The sequence below is a fragment of the Humulus lupulus genome, chromosome 2 (genome assembly GCF_963169125.1).
Source record: "Humulus lupulus chromosome 2, drHumLupu1.1, whole genome shotgun sequence".
Lineage (NCBI taxonomy): Eukaryota > Viridiplantae > Streptophyta > Magnoliopsida > Rosales > Cannabaceae > Humulus > Humulus lupulus.
Window position 1 is genome coordinate 295,253,374 of NC_084794.1, and position 19,586 is coordinate 295,272,959.

Genomic DNA, 19,586 nt, shown 5'->3' on the forward strand with positions numbered 1-19,586 from the left:
TTGAAATTCATAGATATATTTTCAAAAAGAAAATAAGAAAAAAAAGTATTTTATTTTAAAATTAGAATGCTCCATATATAATATATAAATAAAAACATAAAAAATAACAAAATTTAAATTATTATGAACAATAAATTTCAAAATAATATACAACATCAAATAATTTATTTTTTAAGGACACACAAATAACTTAAAATATATATAATTTGCAAAAGTAAAAACACACACAAAAATGAGTTCATAAATTGTTGACGCCGTTTCTCGTCAAACAGTAAAAGAAGAGCACATAAACAATGAATGAGAATGGCTAAACGAAATAAAACAAATCAAACACGCGATTTTTACGTGGTTCAGCAGTTAAATCTGCCTAGTCCACGAGTCTCTGTTATTAATCTTAAGATTATCTCTGAAAACTCCTTAGCATGAATTCTTCAGAGTTTTCTCTCCAGGATCAGAATTTCGGTCATTTACAATGGTGCATGGCTTCTCTATTTATAAAGAAGGACGCAGAATACTATCCCACATATTTTGGGTAGTTACTCTTTTGTGAATAAAAAAAATGGCTTTAAATGCCTATAATCAGATATAAAAGGAAACGTCCCTGAAGACCAGGAAACGCATAACTGACCAAATAATATCCCACGATTCTTGGGGATTTACATTAATAAATGAGGATTACATCTCATATTTATAACACTTGTAAATATTCAAGGTGATTATCGCGTATCTCTAAGGCTTTAGCATCTCAGGTCTCACATCATTGTTCGAGCTAATGGCATCTTCCGAGATCACGTGTCTTTCGAGATCGTACGTACATCTAGCTCGAGACCCCCGATCCGAAGTTGTCCCCGAAGATGAGTGTGTTCTCGGAGCTACCTTTCGAGATCGAGATCGTTTCGAGCTCATATATTCGAGGTCATATATCGTACTTTGCAAGCTCGATATACAATCCTGGAGCATACTTCAATCCTTACGAGACCATTTTTTGTGAATCCAACTTTCGAGGTCATATTTACCATGGCTCGAAATCTGGGTGTAACATCTTGCCCCCTCAAAAGTATTTGTTCGAATCCTAAGAGAAGGAAACTTTTGAACTGCTTTCCTTGAGAACTGTACCGTCACACCTTTGAAAATGGACACGCGTCAGCTGGGTATTGCTCATTTTAGGTACTTGAGTACCTTGGAAACACGCCCACGATCGTCCGTCTGACAACTTTTCGGCGCCTTCTTGTCATTGATCCCCATCCGTTCGATCTAGTGAGGATTTCATTCGACGCTCCTGATTAATTCCTTTTCCCCACCTATATATACAAGGCCCCACTCTTCATCTTCTTCACTTTCATCCTCATGCGCCATAAGCAAGAAAAGAAAAAAAACAATCCCAGAGACCTCTTTGCAAAGTTCCTGTTCCGTGCATGTTTTCTCGACCAAAGAAACAAAGGAATCCTGGTCTGTTCGAATTAGTGAGTTCTTTCCTGCAACCTCTTCTCCAATCGACGATCTCTCTGCAATCGCCATTACTGTGTAAGTATGCCGTTTTTGTTTTTCGTTTAAAATGTTCTTGCTGTGTGTGCTAGTTTATGTTCTTAGCATGATACGATAGGAGGTTTTGAACCGATAGGTTTTTATGCTTTCTGGATTTTCACTCTGAATGTTCGTCTCTGGTTTATACCCAGTTTTGACGTTTGAATGTGGTTCCCATTTTCTGGGTTTTGAAATTCTTAGGCAGCGTTTCTTGTACATTAAGCTTTCGGATAAAAACATGGGCTTTGATAAATGCACGAAATCCAAAAACGCTTTTCCTGGCTAACCGCCACTCTTCTTTCCCTTGAATTTCGGGATTTTCAAAAAATTATCCACACTCCTTTTCTTTTTCGTGGAATACACGCCCCTGACTCTTCAATAAGGGTCTTAGTATTTAGTCTCGTTCCTAAATCTCCGAGCTCATTCTATCGAGCTCGTGACTCTTGCATGCATGGCCCTCACCATTTTTTCTTTCTCGCTAGATGTCACAGAATCTGGAAAGACGGTGGGGGTCATTGCTGGCAGTCCCTTACGAGCCGAAATCTCCGAGTCTGAAATCGCTCTTCGCCCGGAACCAACGTCGGATAAGAGAATACGAGCTTGCGCGCGAGCAAGAAGACATTCGAGCTCACTATCTCCGCCAGATAGACGAGGTCATTGAAAAGAAGAGAAGAGTTCTTTGGAAGGCTCTCTATCCGGAGCCCAATTCAGGACCTAGGCCCATTCCCCTCGACCCTGCGCTAAAGGTCACTGTTGCGTATCATCCAGGGGAACTCCAGTTTTCATTAATGGGGGAAACTTCATCCTCGCAGCCGAGGAAGGAGACATTCGAGGCCGAGCTCTACTGGATCACGGTTACCACAACCAGCCAAATATCTGAAATCCTGACCTTCCATGGCCTCCATTTGTCAGGCACCTTGAAGTGTCGGGCTCCGACTGGTCAAGAACGGAGCTGTTTCGCCCCTGGCGGCTGCGATGCCACAGTAAAATATGCGGCATGGAGCCAAGAACATATGAGGGCAGGAGCACTGCTGCCCTTGAAGTCTTTTTTCAAAGACTTTACTGATTTCGTTGGGTTGGCACCGTTCCAACTCAACACTAATTCGTACAGGGTGCTGTCTTCCCTGAGGTCCTTGTACCACGAGCTGAGGTGGGAAGGACCTTCACCCCAAGAGATTTTATATCTCTTTTGTTTGAAAAGTAACCCCTCCCGAGCTCGGGGAGGGGATGGTTTTTACTATCTCTCGAGCTATCCCAAAGAGACGAAGGTTTTTGAGGATCTCCCCAATCACCCGCCTGATTTCAAGAGGGCCTTCTTCTGGACAGAAGGTCTGTCCCCGTCTCGACATTACTCTTTCAGGCGGATTCGTAAGTATTCTCGTTACTTTTATTCCTGAGCTCGAGACTTTAGTTCTTAAATCCATATTTAGATGAAATGTTTTTCGCTTTTCAGCTAATTTTAAGCATCCCACCCCTACTGAAGCAATGATGAGGCACAGAGAGGCCTTGCTCCAGCTTCCTTATGGCAGGAGGTCTCTCTCGTATCTATTACACGAGGGCAAGCTCCGAGCTTGCGGGTTGTTGGGAGAGGGCCAGTCAACCTCTGACTGGTCCACCAAAAAATATGAACGCTGGGAGGAGGTGCCACTGCCTACAGGCGCCCCTCCTCCGAGGAGAGAGAGGAGGCCATCACTCTCAGTTCGTCTGAGGAGTCCGCGGTCCGGGAATGAGGCCAATGATGAAGCCTCGAGCTCGGACCCAGATGAAGGTAAAGTCCTCGCTACCTCGAGGATATGGTCCCCCACACTACTAAAACACAGGCCCAATAGGTTAGTCTCGTGCCCACAGGATAGATACCATTTCTACATATGGAGTTGGGTAGACGACTGTGTCCATAGGTTCGATAGTGGGCTCGGGAAATATGATACCATGTACACCACGGACGAGGTGTGGAATGGGATAGCGGTGCAGTATGGGACCAATGATTATAGGGACCTCTCGAGGTTATCCCCTACTTATAGGGAAGGCACTCCCCCCGCCTCCTCTGAAGACGGGGGAATTTCATGGTCCCCAAGCTCGAGTTCGGGGGAGAGTTCCAGTTAGGTTTCTTCCATCATCACTCTATATGTCTGATACCGAAATTACTTGATGTACATTTCTCTTTTACTGACTCACTGTGTTGTGACTTGTGCAGGCGAGATGGACTCTGACCTTGACGCCCTTATCAACAATGCAGGCGCCAAGAGGAGCAAACGCCCTAGGGCTGGGTCACTGAAGACCGGTCAGCCGGGCAAAGGCTCCAAGAGGTCCAAAAAGACACCTCCCCTTGCCTTGCCGGTTTCGAGCTCCATTGATGCGTCGACTATCTAGGCTAGCGCCTCCATGACAATGCCATCTTCGCAGGCCGTCGTCTCCGCGGTCGCACTGACCTCGCTGGCTGGTGCCCCTGCCATTGAGTCCCAACCTCCTGTGGTGGGCGAAACGTCTTCAGCTCAGCTTTCCAGAAGGCCTTCTGCTTCTCGAGTTCAGAAGCTGACAATCTCCACCCATATGGACTCGTATGTGGTGGATAATGCTGCTGGACCTCACGGATCTACGCTGATCTCGGATGTTATGTCCCGGATCGGCCAGAGCTATGGCAGTTTCGAAGCTCCTCAGTGGCAGTGCCTAACTGGCACCCGAGACCGCACTGTCCTTTACGAGAAGAGTATCGAGCACACTGCCGCGGCAAGTATCCTTCTATATTCCTCTTGCTTACATTCATACTGTCCTGAGGCTAATGGTGGTTTCTTCCTTTTTTCAGGCTCTTGCCTTCACTGCCCAGCTCAATTACGAGCTGAACAACGAGATCCATTCGAGCAGGACTCATGCTCAAGAGGCAAAGGACCTCCACCTTAGAGCGAACGACGATCTGAAGGCGGAGAATACTAAGCTCGAGGCAGTGGTTAAGGAGCGCGAGGACATGGCCAAGGAGCTCGGAAAGCTGAGAGCTGAACTCGAGGAGCAAAAGAAAGATAACACCCATCTTCGGGAGACCAATAAGAAGCTCGAAGAGGACAAGGCCGCCACCTTCGACTTCATAGAGGATGCCAAAACTCGCCTTCTTGCCGAGTACAAAGAAAAGAAGGAAAAGGCGGTCGACTCAGCCATGTACCGGATGTGGGCTTATAACGAAGAGCTGGACACCAGCTTCTTAGGTCCCCATGAGGCGCCGCTTCTTGAACGATGGAATGCCCGGCTCGAGAAGGAAGAGGCTGAACGACTTGAGAAGGAGAAGGCTGAGCAGCTCGAGAAGGAAAAGGCTGCTCCGGGCACTGTTTCGGAGGAAGCTCAGGAGGATAGTCATGCTATTCGTCCTGATGGGTCCGGTGTCACTGATGCTGAGAAGGCCAAGGAGACTCCTCTCCCTTGAATCTGACCTCGGGGAGATCAGTTATCGGGGCTGCGTCCCCTTATTTCTGTAACTATTTTAATATATGCCCACGGGGCTGATACAATTTCTTTTACCATTCTTTTATATGCTTTACATTTCTTGGCTCGAAATATTTTGCATATTTTTAAATTGATGAACCGGTTATGTTTATTTAATTCATACAAACATAGTTTGGATTTGGGCTCGAAATTCGATGCATTCATGCATAGTTTATTCGAATTATCCGCTTCCGACCTCGTTACTTATCAAGGTCGGATATTACTTTAACCATGAACTCAAAATTACTTATATGGTATGTAATGTGAATGATCTGGTTATATCTTTTTTGTTTAGTTACTTTTCCTCATCCTCAGTTTTTGTTCCGAGGTTAAGAGTTTGAAACTATTTTCTCTCAGATATTCCAGCCTCGATCTTGACTTGTCTTGTGATAGGTTTAGGCTCCTACTTATCATCGATCAATTTTTTGGCTGGTTTGTTCCAGACCTGTTAAGTTTGCACATCTGGTTAACTCCAAACGTTTTATGATTTTGGTAGTTCGGTTTTGTCCGAACTATCTAAGCTCGCGTATTTGGTTATATCCAAATACTTCATGTTTTTGATAACTCAGTTATCTAGGCTCGCGTACTTGGTTATCTCCAAATACTTTTATCTTTTTGATAAGTCGGTTATGTCCGAACTATCTAAGCTCGCGTACTTGGTTATCTCCAAATACTTCATATAAATATATATTTTTTATTTTTTAATCTGACGGTATATATACCAATGATGCCCCCTTAATATCCTATGAGTGTGACCATAGGTTATTAAATTAAGAGAGATTGCAAAAATAAAAAGAAATTACATATGGAACAAAATAGACCTTTTATTTGATGAAATTCAAAAACAAACAAACAAACAAACAAATTCATGGTTACAGGCAACACTTCCTACACTATTGATAGTAAGGTCTAAGGTGTTCGCCATTCCATGCTCGCGGTATCAGGCTCCCATCTAATCTCGCAAGTTTGTATACGCCAGGTCGGATGACTGACTTTATCTGGTATGGTCCTTCCCAGTTCGGCCCGAGCACTCCAGCTGCTGAATCTCGGGTGGCTAAGAATACGCGTCTCAAAATCAGGTCTCCCACTCCGAACTTTCGATCCCGAACCCTCTTATTGAAATATCTTGTGGTTCGTTGTTGGTAAGCAGCATTTCTCAGCTGAGCCTCTTCTCTTCTTTCTTCGATCAAGTCTAGGGTTTCTTCGAGCTGAGTATGATTTGAATCCTGATCGTAAATTTGAGTTCGGATCGTCGGGATTTCGACCTCGATGGGCAACATTGCCTCGCAGCCGTACGCTAGAGAGAACGGGGTATGTCCGGTTGATGTCCGAGCTGTAGTCCTATATCCCCAAAGGACATGAGGCAATTCTTCGGGCCATCGTCCCTTTGCCTCTTCCAACTTTTTCTTTAGAGAGCTCTTGAGAGTTTTGTTAACGGCTTCGACCTGACCATTCGCTTGAGGGTGAGCCACTGATGAAAAACTCTTTATTATGTCGTTCTTGTTGCAAAAATTGGTGAATAAGTCGCAATCGAACTGGGTTCCGTTATCAGATACAATCTTTCTCGGCACTCCGTATCGGCATACGATGTTCTTTACCACGAAATCAAGGATCTTTTTCGAAGTTATAGTTGCCAATGGTTCAGCCTCCGTCCATTTTGTGAAGTAATCTACGGCGACTACCGCATATTTCACTCCGCCTTTTCCAGTTGGGAGAGAGCCTATGAGGTCGATGCCCCATACTGCGAAAGGCCATGGGGATGTCAACATGGTCAGTTCGGATGGTGGAGCTCGGGGTATCGTGGCGAATCTCTGGCATTTGTCACATTTCTTCACATACTCAAAAGAGTCTGTTCTAATGGTTGGCCAGAAATATCCTTGACGTATGATCTTCTTGGACAGGCTATGCCCCCCGGCGTGGTCTCCGCAGAACCCTTCATGAATTTCTTCAATGATCTTCTTTGCTTCGGGAGGGGCTACACACCTAAGCAGCGGCATGGAATATCCTTTTCTGTATAGCTTTCCGTCCAAAATGGTGTAACGAGGAAGTTGATACATCAATTTTCGAGCCTGGTTCCGATCTTTTGGAAGAATTCCATTCTCGAGATAATCAACTATTGGACTCATCCAGGTCGGTTCTGTTTCAATCATACATACATCTTCCTCGTCTGGCTCAGTAATGCTGGGTGCTAATAGGTGTTCTACGGGTACAACATTCAGTTCTTCATTTTCGGCGGAAGTGGCGAGTCGAGCTAAGGCATCTGCATTTGAGTTTTGTTCCCGGGGAACCTGTTCGATTGCGTAAAACTCGAAATACTCCAATGCAGATTTTGCCTTCTCCAGATAAGCTGCCATTCTTGTGCCACGAGCCTGGTACTCTCCCAAGATTTGATTAACCACGAGCTGGGAATCGTTGTAGCAATGTATAGCTTTGGCCTTGAGCTCTTTTGCTATTCGCAGTCCTGCGAGTAGAGCCTCGTACTCAGCTTCATTATTAGATGCTTTAAAGCCAAATCTTAAAGCAGAGTGAAATTTGCTCCCTGCAGGAGTGATCAGAATAACTCCTGCCCCCGCTCCATTTTCATTCGACGAGTCGTCGACGTAAAGTTTCCACAGCTCGTGGGCCGTGGTTATTACCTCGTCGTCGGCTATACCAGTGCACTCCACTATGAAGTCTGCCAAGGCTTGTGCCTTAATGGTTGTTCTGGGATGGTAAGTGATCTCGAACTGTCCGAGCTCAATAGCCCATTTAAGGAGTCGACCTGACGCCTCTGGTTTAGATAGGACTTGCCTAAGTGGCTGATCTGTCAGTACATGGATGGGATGTGCCTGAAAGTAGGGGCGGAGCTTGCGAGATGAGTGGATTAAATTGAGGGCGAGTTTCTCCATCAATGGGTATCTTGACTCTGCCCCCAGTAATCTCTTACTGATGTAATAGACGGGTTTCTGCACCCTCTCTTCCTCTCGAATGAGCACCGCGCTTATCGCGTGTTCGGAGGTTGAGAGGTATAGGTACAATACTTCTCCCGTTTCGGGTTTTGACAGGATGGGTGGTTCAGCGAGGTGCCTTTTGAGCTCCTGAAAGGCCAGCTCGCACTCTTCTGTCCATTCAAATTTCTTATTTCCTTTTAATAAGTTGAAAAATGGAAGGCCACGATCCGTTGACTTCGAGATGAATCTGCCCAGGGCGGCCATCCTGCCAGTCAAGCTTTGGACATCTTTATGCTTCCGAGGTGAAGGCATATCAATCAGGGCCTTTATTTTGTCGGGATTAGCCTCGATTCCACGAGAGTTGACAATGAAACCCAGAAATTTTTTCGAAGATACCCCAAAAGTGCACTTCTGAGGATTTGGCTTCATGTTGTATTTTCTGAGCACGCCAAAGCACTCTTCGAGGTCATCAACATGGTTCTTGTTAAGTTGAGACTTTACAAGCATGTCATCAACATAAACTTCCATGTTGTTCCCTATTTGTTCTGAAAACATCATGTTAACGAGCCGCTGATATGTAGCTCCAGCGTTCTTGAGCCCAAACGGCATAACATTATAACAGTATAGCCCTTTATCTGTAATGAAGCTCGTATGTTCTTGGTCGGGGGCATGCATGGGAATCTGGTTATATCCAGAATATGCATCCATGAATGACATCAAGCCATGCCCCGCCGTGGCATCCACGAGCTGATCAATTCTTGGCAGCGGAAAACAGTCTTTTGGGCAAGCCTTGTTGAGATCCGAGTAGTCAATACAGGTTCTCCACGTCCCATTGGGCTTTGGGACCAACACTGGATTGGCTACCCAGTTAGGGTACAAAGCATCCCTAATGAAATGGTTTGCTTTTAATCTGTCAACCTCCTCCTTTAATGCTTTCTTTCTGTCCTCGTCCAGCTGCCTTCGCTTTTGTTGCTTCGGGGGAAAGCTTTTGTCTATGTTTAATGCGTGGCTCGCAACATTTGGGCTTATCCCTACCATGTCCGAGTGTGACCATGCGAAGACATCCTGGTTTTTCTTCAGAAAGCAAATTAATTGCTATTTTGCTTCGTCTTGGAGGTGTTTTCCGACCTTCACCTTCTTCGAGGGATCAGCTTCGTCGAGCTGAACTTCTTCGAGCTCTTCCAATGGTTCGAGGTCAAATTTCTCCTCAATCCTTGTATCGATTTCCTCATCAATTTCTAAAATCGTTCCATCTTTATTTTGTATGATAGCGAGTGCCTGAGCGCTCGTTTGTTTCTTTCCCCTCAAAGAAATGCTATAGCACTCCCTTCCTGCCAATTGATCTCCTTTTAATGTCCCGACCCCGCTTGGGGTTGGGAACTTAAGGGCCAGGTGCCTCACAGATGACACTGCCCCCAGCCCGTCCAGGGCGGGTCTCCCGAGCAGTACATTGTAGGCAGATGGTAAATCTACCACCACGAACTCCATTATCTTGGTCACCGAGACTGGATAGTCTCCCAAGGTCACAGGGAGTTCAATGGATCCCATACAAGCAGTCCCTTCTCCTGAAAAGCCGTACAAAGTAATTGCACATGCCTTCAGGTCGTGAAGGGAGAGTCCCATTTTCTCGAGGGTCGCCTTATAAAGAATGTTGACCGAGCTCCCATTATCTATGAGAACTCGGCGGACTCTCTAGTTGGCAAGCTGAAAAGTAATAACCAATGGGTCATGATGAGGGAACTGAACATGAAATGCGTCCTCCTCAGTGAAGGTTATCGGTTGCGTTTCAACCCTTTGGCTTTTTGGTGCCCTAGGTTCGGGTTCATAAGGAGACCCGTCCCCTGTCTTCAACTCGTTAACGTATCGCTTTTGAGCATTTCTGCCCCCTCCCGTGAGATGAGGCCCTCCCGAGATGGTTATTACATCCTCTCCATCAATCGGCGGGGGCCTGTCTTCTTCCCGAGATTGGGAATTATTATTTTGTGCCGTCGAAGGCGCGACTACTCTCTGACTCGCAGTAGTCTGTCCAGTACTCTGGTTTTTGACGTACTGCCGGAAATAACCTCTCGAGATCAACCCCTCGATCTCGTCCTTCAGCTGTCGACATTCATCAGTGGTGTGTCCGGTGTCTCTATGGAATCGACAATACTTACTGGAATCCCTTTTGGACTTTTGATTTCTCATTGGGTCCGGACGCCTGAAGGGGACCTGGTTTTCATTAGCCAGGTATATGTTTTCCCGAGACTCGTTGAGTTCGGTGTGTACTTTATATACGGAGAAATACCTTTCTCCTTTCTTTTTCTTTCCTCCTTCAGCCTCGGGGTTATTTCCCTCGCTCTTTTTCCTCTTGGAGGGATTCTCCGAGGCAGGCTGTGGAGCTGCTTGGTCAGCCGAGGTTGAGGCGGAGTTAATGTTTATCGTTTTAGTTTCGGTCTGCGAGGTCGCCTTCAGCGTTGACCTCGCCTCCTCTACATTGACAAATCTCTGCGTCCGTCTGTTAAATTCGGTTATTGACCTCACCGGTTTCCCTTGCATGTCATCCCAAAGGGCACTTCCGGGTAAAACACCAGCTCGGATAGCCATCAGGTGCCCACTGTCATCCACATCTCGAGCTCCGGCGACCTCTAGATTAAATCTTGTCAGATAGCTTTTCAGTGTTTCGCCCGGCTGTTGTCGGACGTTAGTCAAAGTGGATGCCTCTGGTCTGACTCCCATCATAGCTCGGAACTGCTTCTTGAAGTCTCTAGACAACTGATCCCATGAAGTTATCGAGTGCCTCTTGTACTTTTCGAACCAACTCTTAGCAGGTCCGGCCAATGATGTTGGAAACAACATACACCTGAGCTCGTAACCCACGTTACTAGCTCTCATAATAGTGTTGAATGTACTCAGGTGACTGCATGGGTCGGTTTTTCCTTCAAACGCTGGGACGTGAGGAATCCGGAACCCTTGAGGAAATTGAGTGTTAGAAATATTTGGAGTAAACGGCTCGAGCTCCTCGTCAGAGTCCTTATATCGACCGTTCCCTCGTTCATTCTTTAAAAGCCTAAAGGCTTTTTCGAGCTGATCGATCCTTTCTTGGACTGGGTCCTTAGGTGGTGTCTGGAATTGACAGTCATTGATCATGATTCCAGGCTCGCGTCTCCGTGAAGGATCTCTACGCCCATTCAGGTGATTCCTTAGGTCCGGATTTGTCTGATCTCCCTTCCCCCTGCTCTGATTCAAATGATTCCGCAGGTCAGGACGGATCTTGCGGCTTCCAGTATTTTTACGACCTCGGTCGCGTTTACTGACGGACCTGGTCTCTCCGGACTCGTCACTGGTGAAACTCATTGATCGGTCATTTCGAGATGGGTCCTTCCCATGTCGCCTCGTCTCTGCAGTGCGAGACCGGGACGTCTGACTTCTCTCAGATTGTGCGCCTCTCCGCTCCTGGAAAGTCTCCCTGTGTCCTTGTCTATCCCCCGTATGCCCTTGATACTGATCTCGAACAGGTTGAGCGTTTCTGCAGGGAGGTGAAGGATATCTTATGGGAGATGGAGGGAACCGTATAGGCGACGGTGGCTGCCGTCCCTGCCTCGGCCTAGAGGGTCCAGAATTTGCCCGAGATGGGTCAGTCGCGTTCGGTGCACTACCAGGAACCTGAGTCCGAGCCTCGGTAGGAGCTCGGTTATTCTCAGTTCCTACAGGCACTTCCACAGGTGGATTAGGCGGGACCCGAGCTCGGGTACTCCTCTGGGGCCTAGGAGGAGCAGATGGCTCTACTAGTGCCGGAGGTTGGGTCGGCCTCCTTGTGGCAGCATCTTTTCGCGGACGTCCACGGGGCCTCCGGGGAGGAACATGCACGTCCCTTGGAGGAGGGACTTGGTTTTCGCGCGGAGGCGGGGGCTGAGCCACCTGCGCCTCAGCGGCCATCCTGGTCAACTCCTCATTCCGTTTGTTGGCTTCTGCCAACAGCTGTTTCAATTGCTGGTTTTCCAGTTCTACAATAGGAACGTAACGCTCAGGATTGTAGTACATATCCTCATCCCTCGGTGGAGGCGGTGGTCCCCGGGAATCGGAGGACCCACTTCTCTCCTCAGCATCCGGGTTTTCCATTGGTTGTTTTCCAGGACGCCTTGGGTAGCTTTCATCAGGGGTGTTCTGATTGTTTGTAGCCATGAATCTCTCAGGGATGAATGCTTAAGGCTCTCAATGAAAGCACCAAACTGTTGACGCCGTTTCTCGTCAAACAGTAAAAGAAGAGCACGTAAACAATGAATGAGAATGGCTAAACGAAATAAAACAAATCAAACACGCGATTTTTACGTGGTTCAGCAGTTAAATCTGCCTAGTCCACGAGTCTCTGTTATTAATCTTAAGATTATCTCTGAAAACTCCTTAGCATGAATTCTTCAGAGTTTTCTCTCCAGGATCAGAATTTCGGTCATTTACAATGGTGCATGGCTTCTCTATTTATAGAGAAGGACGCAGAATACTATCCCACATATTTTGGGTAGTTACTCTTTTGTGAATAAAATAAATGGCTTTAAATGCCTATAATCAGATATAAAAGGAAACGTCCCTGAAGACCAGGAAACGCATAACTGACCAAATAATATCCCACGATTCTTGGGGATTTACATTAATAAATGAGGATTACATCTCATATTTATAACACTTGTAAATATTCAAGGTGATTATCACGTCATTGTTCGAGCTAATGGCATCTTCCGAGATCACGTGTCTTTCGAGATCGTACGTACATCTAGCTCGAGACCCCCGATCCGAAGTTGTCCCCGAAGATGAGTGTGTTCTCGGAGCTACCTTTCGAGATCGAGATCGTTTCGAGCTCATATATTCGAGGTCATATATCGTACTTTGCAGGCTCGATATACAATCCTGGAGCATACTTCAATCCTTACGAGACCATTTATTGCGAATCCAACTTTCGATGTCATATTTACCATGGCTCGAAATCTGGGTGTAACATAAATATTAATGCTATGCAATTTTTTTTATATTTACTTTAAATAGATTTTGTTTAATTGTCTTAGCTAGTTTTAGACTTAAAAATTAATCACTAAATACACGTAAAATCTTATTTAATTCGTATAAATTTATAAGTTTAAAATATTAAATAAACTATGCAACTTAATTACTTAATTATGTGATTAAATGATTATATTATGTTGTAAAAATTGTATCACTAACAACTAAAAACAATAACACTTTTTTTAAAAAAAATAAAATTATAATTGGATTACATACCTTGTATGACTAGTATATGTATATAAGCCCCCCACTCATAAAAATTTCTCGTGTGTTATTTTTCAAAACTTTGAAAATATAAGAAATTAAGTGAAATATTATTTTTGAGGTGGGAAACGTTTCAACTTAGAGAATGAACTAGATCCATTCGTATATATAATAAATATGTACACATGAATATAAAGCCACCATATTGTGTATCAAAATTGACGAAGTAGTAGATGGTCGACATTAAATAAAGACCACGTAACTAAATTTTATTTGAACACCACTGTCCCTTCCATATCAATTTTCATTATATATATATATATATATATATTAGGAGCATTCTTTTTACCCTTATCACAGGAACGTAAATTATTTTCGGTATTTAGAGAAATTATAACTTAATTTTTTTTGTATGATAGAATATATAATAAATATAATAATAATCTTACAAATTTTCGGGAAATTCTAAATAATTTATAGTGCCGAAATCAAAATTTAAATAATTTGTTTTCCAAGTGACTGTTTAAATTCTAATTCTCACAATATAAATTATTCGAAATTTGTTATAACTATAATATACATTATTATAAAAAAAAAATTGAGTTATAATTTTTCCAAGGATAAAAATAAAAAAAATAGTACTAATTAAAATTGATGCCCTACCTGTAAAAACTCCTACAATATATATTTATGAATGTGTAATCAAATTTAATTTTGAAACGAAGGTACACATAATAAATACATTAATGTATGTTGTTTGTGATGTCAGATTGTCCAACTCATATGACTAAGTGGGATCACGATCGATTTGTTCAGTTTAATTCCATTTGGTCATATATATTTAGTTATATATATATATATTATATAAATAAATAACTTTATTCTTTCTTCCTTACTTTAGGGCAATTATATATATATAAATATATATTATATTATAATAATATACAGTTGCATATTTATGTGGTATAATTTTCTTTGTCTCGTGGTTCAAATCATCTTCTTCAAAGTTCAAACATGAGTACTTAGTTTGGCAGCTTAAAAGTTATGGATTTTTACATGCATAAGAATCAAATCCAACAATATATTATATACACAAGACATATATATATACATATAAATGTTATAATATTTATATTTTCAATTCTTTTTTACTCTCTCTTTTTCTTTTGTTTCTTAGGGAATTAATGCTTTGGTGGGGAGCACTAAATTTTGAGAAAGCTATCGCTATTGTATAATATTAATATAGAGAGCATATGCACTTTAAGGACCACCCACCACAACCTGTCTCTTATAATTAACAGAAAATAAAATTAATATTATAATTATTAATTAGGTTAATTGTATTTACCCACCTAAACACACACATACGTAATAAACTTGTTTAGATTTAGGTATTTTTTTTTGGACAAAAGACATATTATAATACAAATACAAGCATTAATAGATTATATAATATATGTAATTTTTTTTAATAAAAATTAAATAATTATACGTTGACATATACTATATTTATGATGTATATTAGGGTTTATAATTCGTGTATGTTCGTGTAGACACGTTTAAGATAAATACGAACACAATATGATTATTAAATATGTCAAAAATATAATCACAGACACAACACGATTATTTTAGCAGGTCACACGATACGACACGATAACACGAATATGATACGATTAATATGTTATGATACAACATGAAATTGATACAATTAATCATACCTATGTAAAAAAATTATGAAGCCTATGATAATTATTCTTGTTATTATGTTGACATGATTATGACACTTACGATATAATACAATTAAGGTAAACACGAACACGACGCGATTATTAAATATGTAAAAAAATTTAAATACAAATATAACACTATTATAAAACATGTTATACAAACTTATTTATTTTCGTATCACGTGGTGTCTTCATCTCGTGACGCGAAATCACAGCCCTAATATATGTTAGACATAACAATCTCACTAAATAACAAAACATTATTAACTCCAAAAAAACAAAACATATGCACAAAATAACAAACTCATACAATTAATTAAGAAAACGACAACCCTAGTCCACTTGTAAATAAAGACGTGGATAAGATGACGTAAGCATCCATGAATGACATCATCACCAAGTAATTTTATAGCATAACTAGGGTTTTAGTGCAAAGAAATATAAAACTACCTAGAAAGATAGAGAATCACAATTTTGTTCTATACTCATCTTCTTTCGCAAGTTTCTTTTTTTCTCATTAAGTTAAAAACAAAAATGGTCAATATACACTAATAGTTATTAATAATTATAACCCCACAAGGGAAAAAAAATTGTCCTCAATTATTATTACATCTTCTTTTTGGTGGGGTTTTTTTTTTTTTTTTTTTATTTCATAAATTCAATCATCAAATGAATAAAACCAATTTTTGATTGGTTTTTCTTTTTGTTTTTTCTTTGAAACTAATAGAAGAAGAAGAATAAGAAGAAGAAGAAGAAGACTGAATAGGAAAATGGGTATCTTTCTAAGGTGAAAGAAAGCCATCGGCTTGACCATCCAGATACAATGGACTCAAAAATGGGGTATAATTTTTTTTTCTTTTCTCTGTTGAACACGTGAGAGCACGTGATCATCGACCGTTGATTTTCACACGTGGACAAATCTCCTCCATTCATTTCACTCTCTCTCCTTTTCGGCCTAACCCTTTATTTTTTTGGTCATATTCTCAACAAGTATATATAAACCAAACCGAACCAACTAGTTATATACTCTCATATCAAGCCATGCAAATTTCATAGAAAAAAACAAATATAAAGTTTTTTTATATAAATATATATATATGTGTGTGTGTATGGATCAAGACAAGGATAATAGCTCATCATCAGGGGTTAAATACAGAGGCGTGAGACGGCGGCCGTGGGGGAAGTTCGCGGCGGAGATCCGAGATTCGACCCGACACGGTGCCCGGGTCTGGCTCGGTACCTTTGGCACGGCTGAGGAGGCTGCCCGGGCCTATGACCGGGCAGCTTACGCTATGAGAGGCTCATTAGCCATTCTTAACTTCCCTGAGGAGTACCCTTCCACCAACACTGGCCAATCATCTTCTTCCACGTCAGCTTCTTCTTCTTCTTCAATGCGGGTCGCCGGTGGTGACAGTAGCCGCCGGAGTAGGAATAATAATAATAATAATCAAGTCATTGAAATTGAGTACTTGGATGATAATCTTCTGGAAGAGCTTCTTGACTATGATGCCAAGAAAAAGTGAGACTATAATTGATATAATAATTTATAATCTTTTCTTTCTTTATTATTTACAAAGAAAAGAAAAGATTCATGATTATTCTCTAATAGAAAAAATTCAGTCTTTTTTTCGTGTGATGGGTTATTATTTTTATTAGTATATATATATATACATTGTGTTATTATTCAATAAAAGATCATAATTAAGCATTACATTTGTGATATAAGATATATCATAGGGATTATTAATCAATTAATTTATGTGTGAGGACCATCATGCAAATTGATATAAATTTCTGAACCTCAAGTAGGCCATATGTTTTGGATAAGTTGACTAAGTCATATTAATATATATGTTTACAAATATGTGAATTAATGCCAATGAGGAGTGACTCCAATTCTTTTTTTTTTTTTAAATATATATTTTTCTATAGTTAAAAATTGTCTCATTTTGATAGTAGAAATCGTACGAACTCTGATCCTCTCTCAATTTTGTCTCTTCCCTCCACTGATATATGACAACACATAATTCATTTATTTTATTTTTGGAATATAATTTTAAAGAAAAAAAGAAAAAGAAAAATAGATATCATTAATCGCAGGAATCAACCTAAATAATAGTATCGATACAACGAAGATGACCAGAACACTATACATGATAAAAATGTCCCAAGGGCGAGCTACGACTCCATTGAAACTTCTGGGACAATGACAAAAAATAATGTCAAAAAAATCATTACAAAATAATATCTCTAACAATGTGATCTAAATAAGAATTGTCAAATCGCTTGTGTTGAATTGCTTGAATAACATGAACACAATCAAATTACACAATGACATTAAGATAATTCACATGTTTGATGGCTTGTATATATGTTTATTAATCTATGGATGATATAATATATAAATTTTGTGTATATTATAATGATTTAGAATGCAAAGTCACACCTTTTTTTTTTTCACATGCAAAAATTTAGTTTAATTAATTCTTTTACTAATATTAATTACCAGCCAAATAAACGAGTTATATGTAATATTGTCCAAAAACTACGTTCTATAATTATTTTTTTGTACAGTAATAATTAATTATACATGTACTAGTTCTGGGGACATACATATATCAACTTGGTACGAACGTAGTACCATAAACATTTAATCCTAACATTAATTTTTCCTCTTATTTAATTTATTATAGTTATTTATTATACACTATAATTGAAAAAAATTAAGAACTGAAGCAAGTAGTAAATTCAGTTTAAAATTAGTTCTGTTTTGTTAGTTTTTCTGTTAAAGAAGTTGTTAGTTGTATTTTTTGATAATATTCTATTGTACTGTCATATCATGTAGGCTATGTTTGGTAGCTTAGGTTGAAATAAGTTAGTTTGTTAGTTGTTTTTGGTTACTGAAAATTTTGAGGTTTTTGTAAACACATAGGTATATATATACTTCTGAAATTATTTCGAATTTGTTTTATTTGTTTTTTTAGGTATTAATTACCTCTAATGATGCGATATACGATAATTAGTACAATTTAATATTGTCATCATCAATAACCGTATCGGTAATTAGTACAATTTATAAGTAATTAATAACCTTGCATTATGTTTTTTTTATGTGTGGACTATATATTATGAACTAGATGTGGAAGAACTTTAAGTCTATGACTATGAAGAATGGACATATGGTAATTTTGATTTTATTAATTTATTGTTTTAGTTTTAATTTATGGAAGTTGATTTGGTAATTAAAAATGATAATTTTGAAAAGTAAAAACAATTTTTTTTAGAGAAATATGAAAAAAAATTAAAAAGTCCAATTTGATAATACAAAATAGTTCCAAAAGTGTTTCAAAATCGAAACAAAATGGCAATTAACATGGTGTAGTTTGCTTTGGTTACACAATATTAGCGCTCTAGTTTGGTTTAAAATATTCTAAAAACAACAAATGTGGTTTGGTTGTTGTTTACCGAGATTTTCGGAAACCACACTAATAGATATTAGCTAAGAGTAAAGATATAGAATGTAGGAGATTAATACAGGATTTTTACGTGGCTGGGGCGTTAATAAGCCTTAGTCCACGAGTCAGTTGTATTAGAGCTTGGAAAGTCTTTTACAATGGAGTTTTTCTCTATATTTTGACAGAGTAACTGTATCTCAGTCGAAAAGAGATCCTTTTTCCAGTGTTCTATAGCCTGTATTTATAGACTCATGGGAACACTGGGTCTGGGCCGGGTATAACTCGGGTCCATCAGAGATATGGATACTCTTGGCTTCTCTGGTGGAAGCCCAATATAAAAGATAAAACATACATAAATTCAAGACTAATTAAGGCCCAATAAGGTGGCCCAAGAGCTATACTTCGCCCGACAAAACGGTGCTTTTGGTCTGGGCACTTTGAGTTATGAGGCAGATTCAGGGGACAAGATCAGTCAGAGTACTTGACAGTGCAGACCTGAAACAGCGGCGTGCAATCCCGAGGTGGCATTTTCCGCAGGTGAAAAGTAGGGACAACCCCCATGCGAAGTGGGGCGGCTTCAGGGTCCCGGACGCTTTTCCCTACCAACCGGGGACGACCTAATCCGGGTTCGTTTACCACAGGCCCAGACCGTTTACCAGTGTCCAGGAACGTTTATGTATACTTCGAGGCGATCCTGAGCTCTGTACGTCTCCCGGACAACTGTCCTAAAACGCCGCCCCGGACACCGTCCGGGCCCAGGATCGCACTAGCGCCGTGCCCCATGGACATTCTTGTATCCAGCGGGCCTGGGCCGGGCCCACACTCGAACGCTCAGTCCATGGGCCCCGATCGCCGTCTCGGGCCTACGTCAAGAAACAGGGATAACATTTACCCCCCAAGCCTTCGCCTGGAGCCTCCACGAAGGCTTGCCTTGTTCCCGGATGACCCAAGGTCGCCTTCCCGGTTCCTGCTTGGAGTCGTGGGTCCGCGACAGAGGGCAATGACGTTGGCTGTAAGCTGGGCCCGGTCCATTTACCGGTGTCCAGGTACGTTTACCTTTGTCCCGTTTCGTGATAGGGGTACACGTGTCACCAGGTGACTGCTGTTTGGATGGGTCTCGACCATGAAGGGTCGCCTAGCCATCCCAAGGGTCGCTAGGCCTAGGCTAGGGTGTCAACACAGATCACGAAGCGTCCCATCCTCACGGGGGTCCATCATTATTACTTTTGGGTTGAGGC

At 41.3% G+C, this 19,586-nt stretch overlaps 1 protein-coding gene across 1 annotated transcript; it reads left to right on the forward strand.

Annotated features, from left to right (window-relative positions):
* Positions 1 to 15,921: 15,921 nt before the first annotated feature.
* Positions 15,922 to 16,789, forward strand: LOC133816808 (ethylene-responsive transcription factor ERF096-like). Its single transcript, XM_062249114.1, has one exon. The coding sequence runs from the start codon at positions 15,991 to 15,993 to the stop codon at positions 16,414 to 16,416; it is 426 nt and encodes a 141-aa protein (XP_062105098.1). The 5' UTR covers positions 15,922 to 15,990; the 3' UTR covers positions 16,417 to 16,789.
* Positions 16,790 to 19,586: the final 2,797 nt, after the last annotated feature.

Excerpts from the sequence above, each read along its gene's own strand:
- LOC133816808 (XM_062249114.1), top strand. The coding sequence starts at position 15,991 with ATGTGTGTGTGTATGGATCAAGACAAGGATAATAGCTCATCATCAGGG.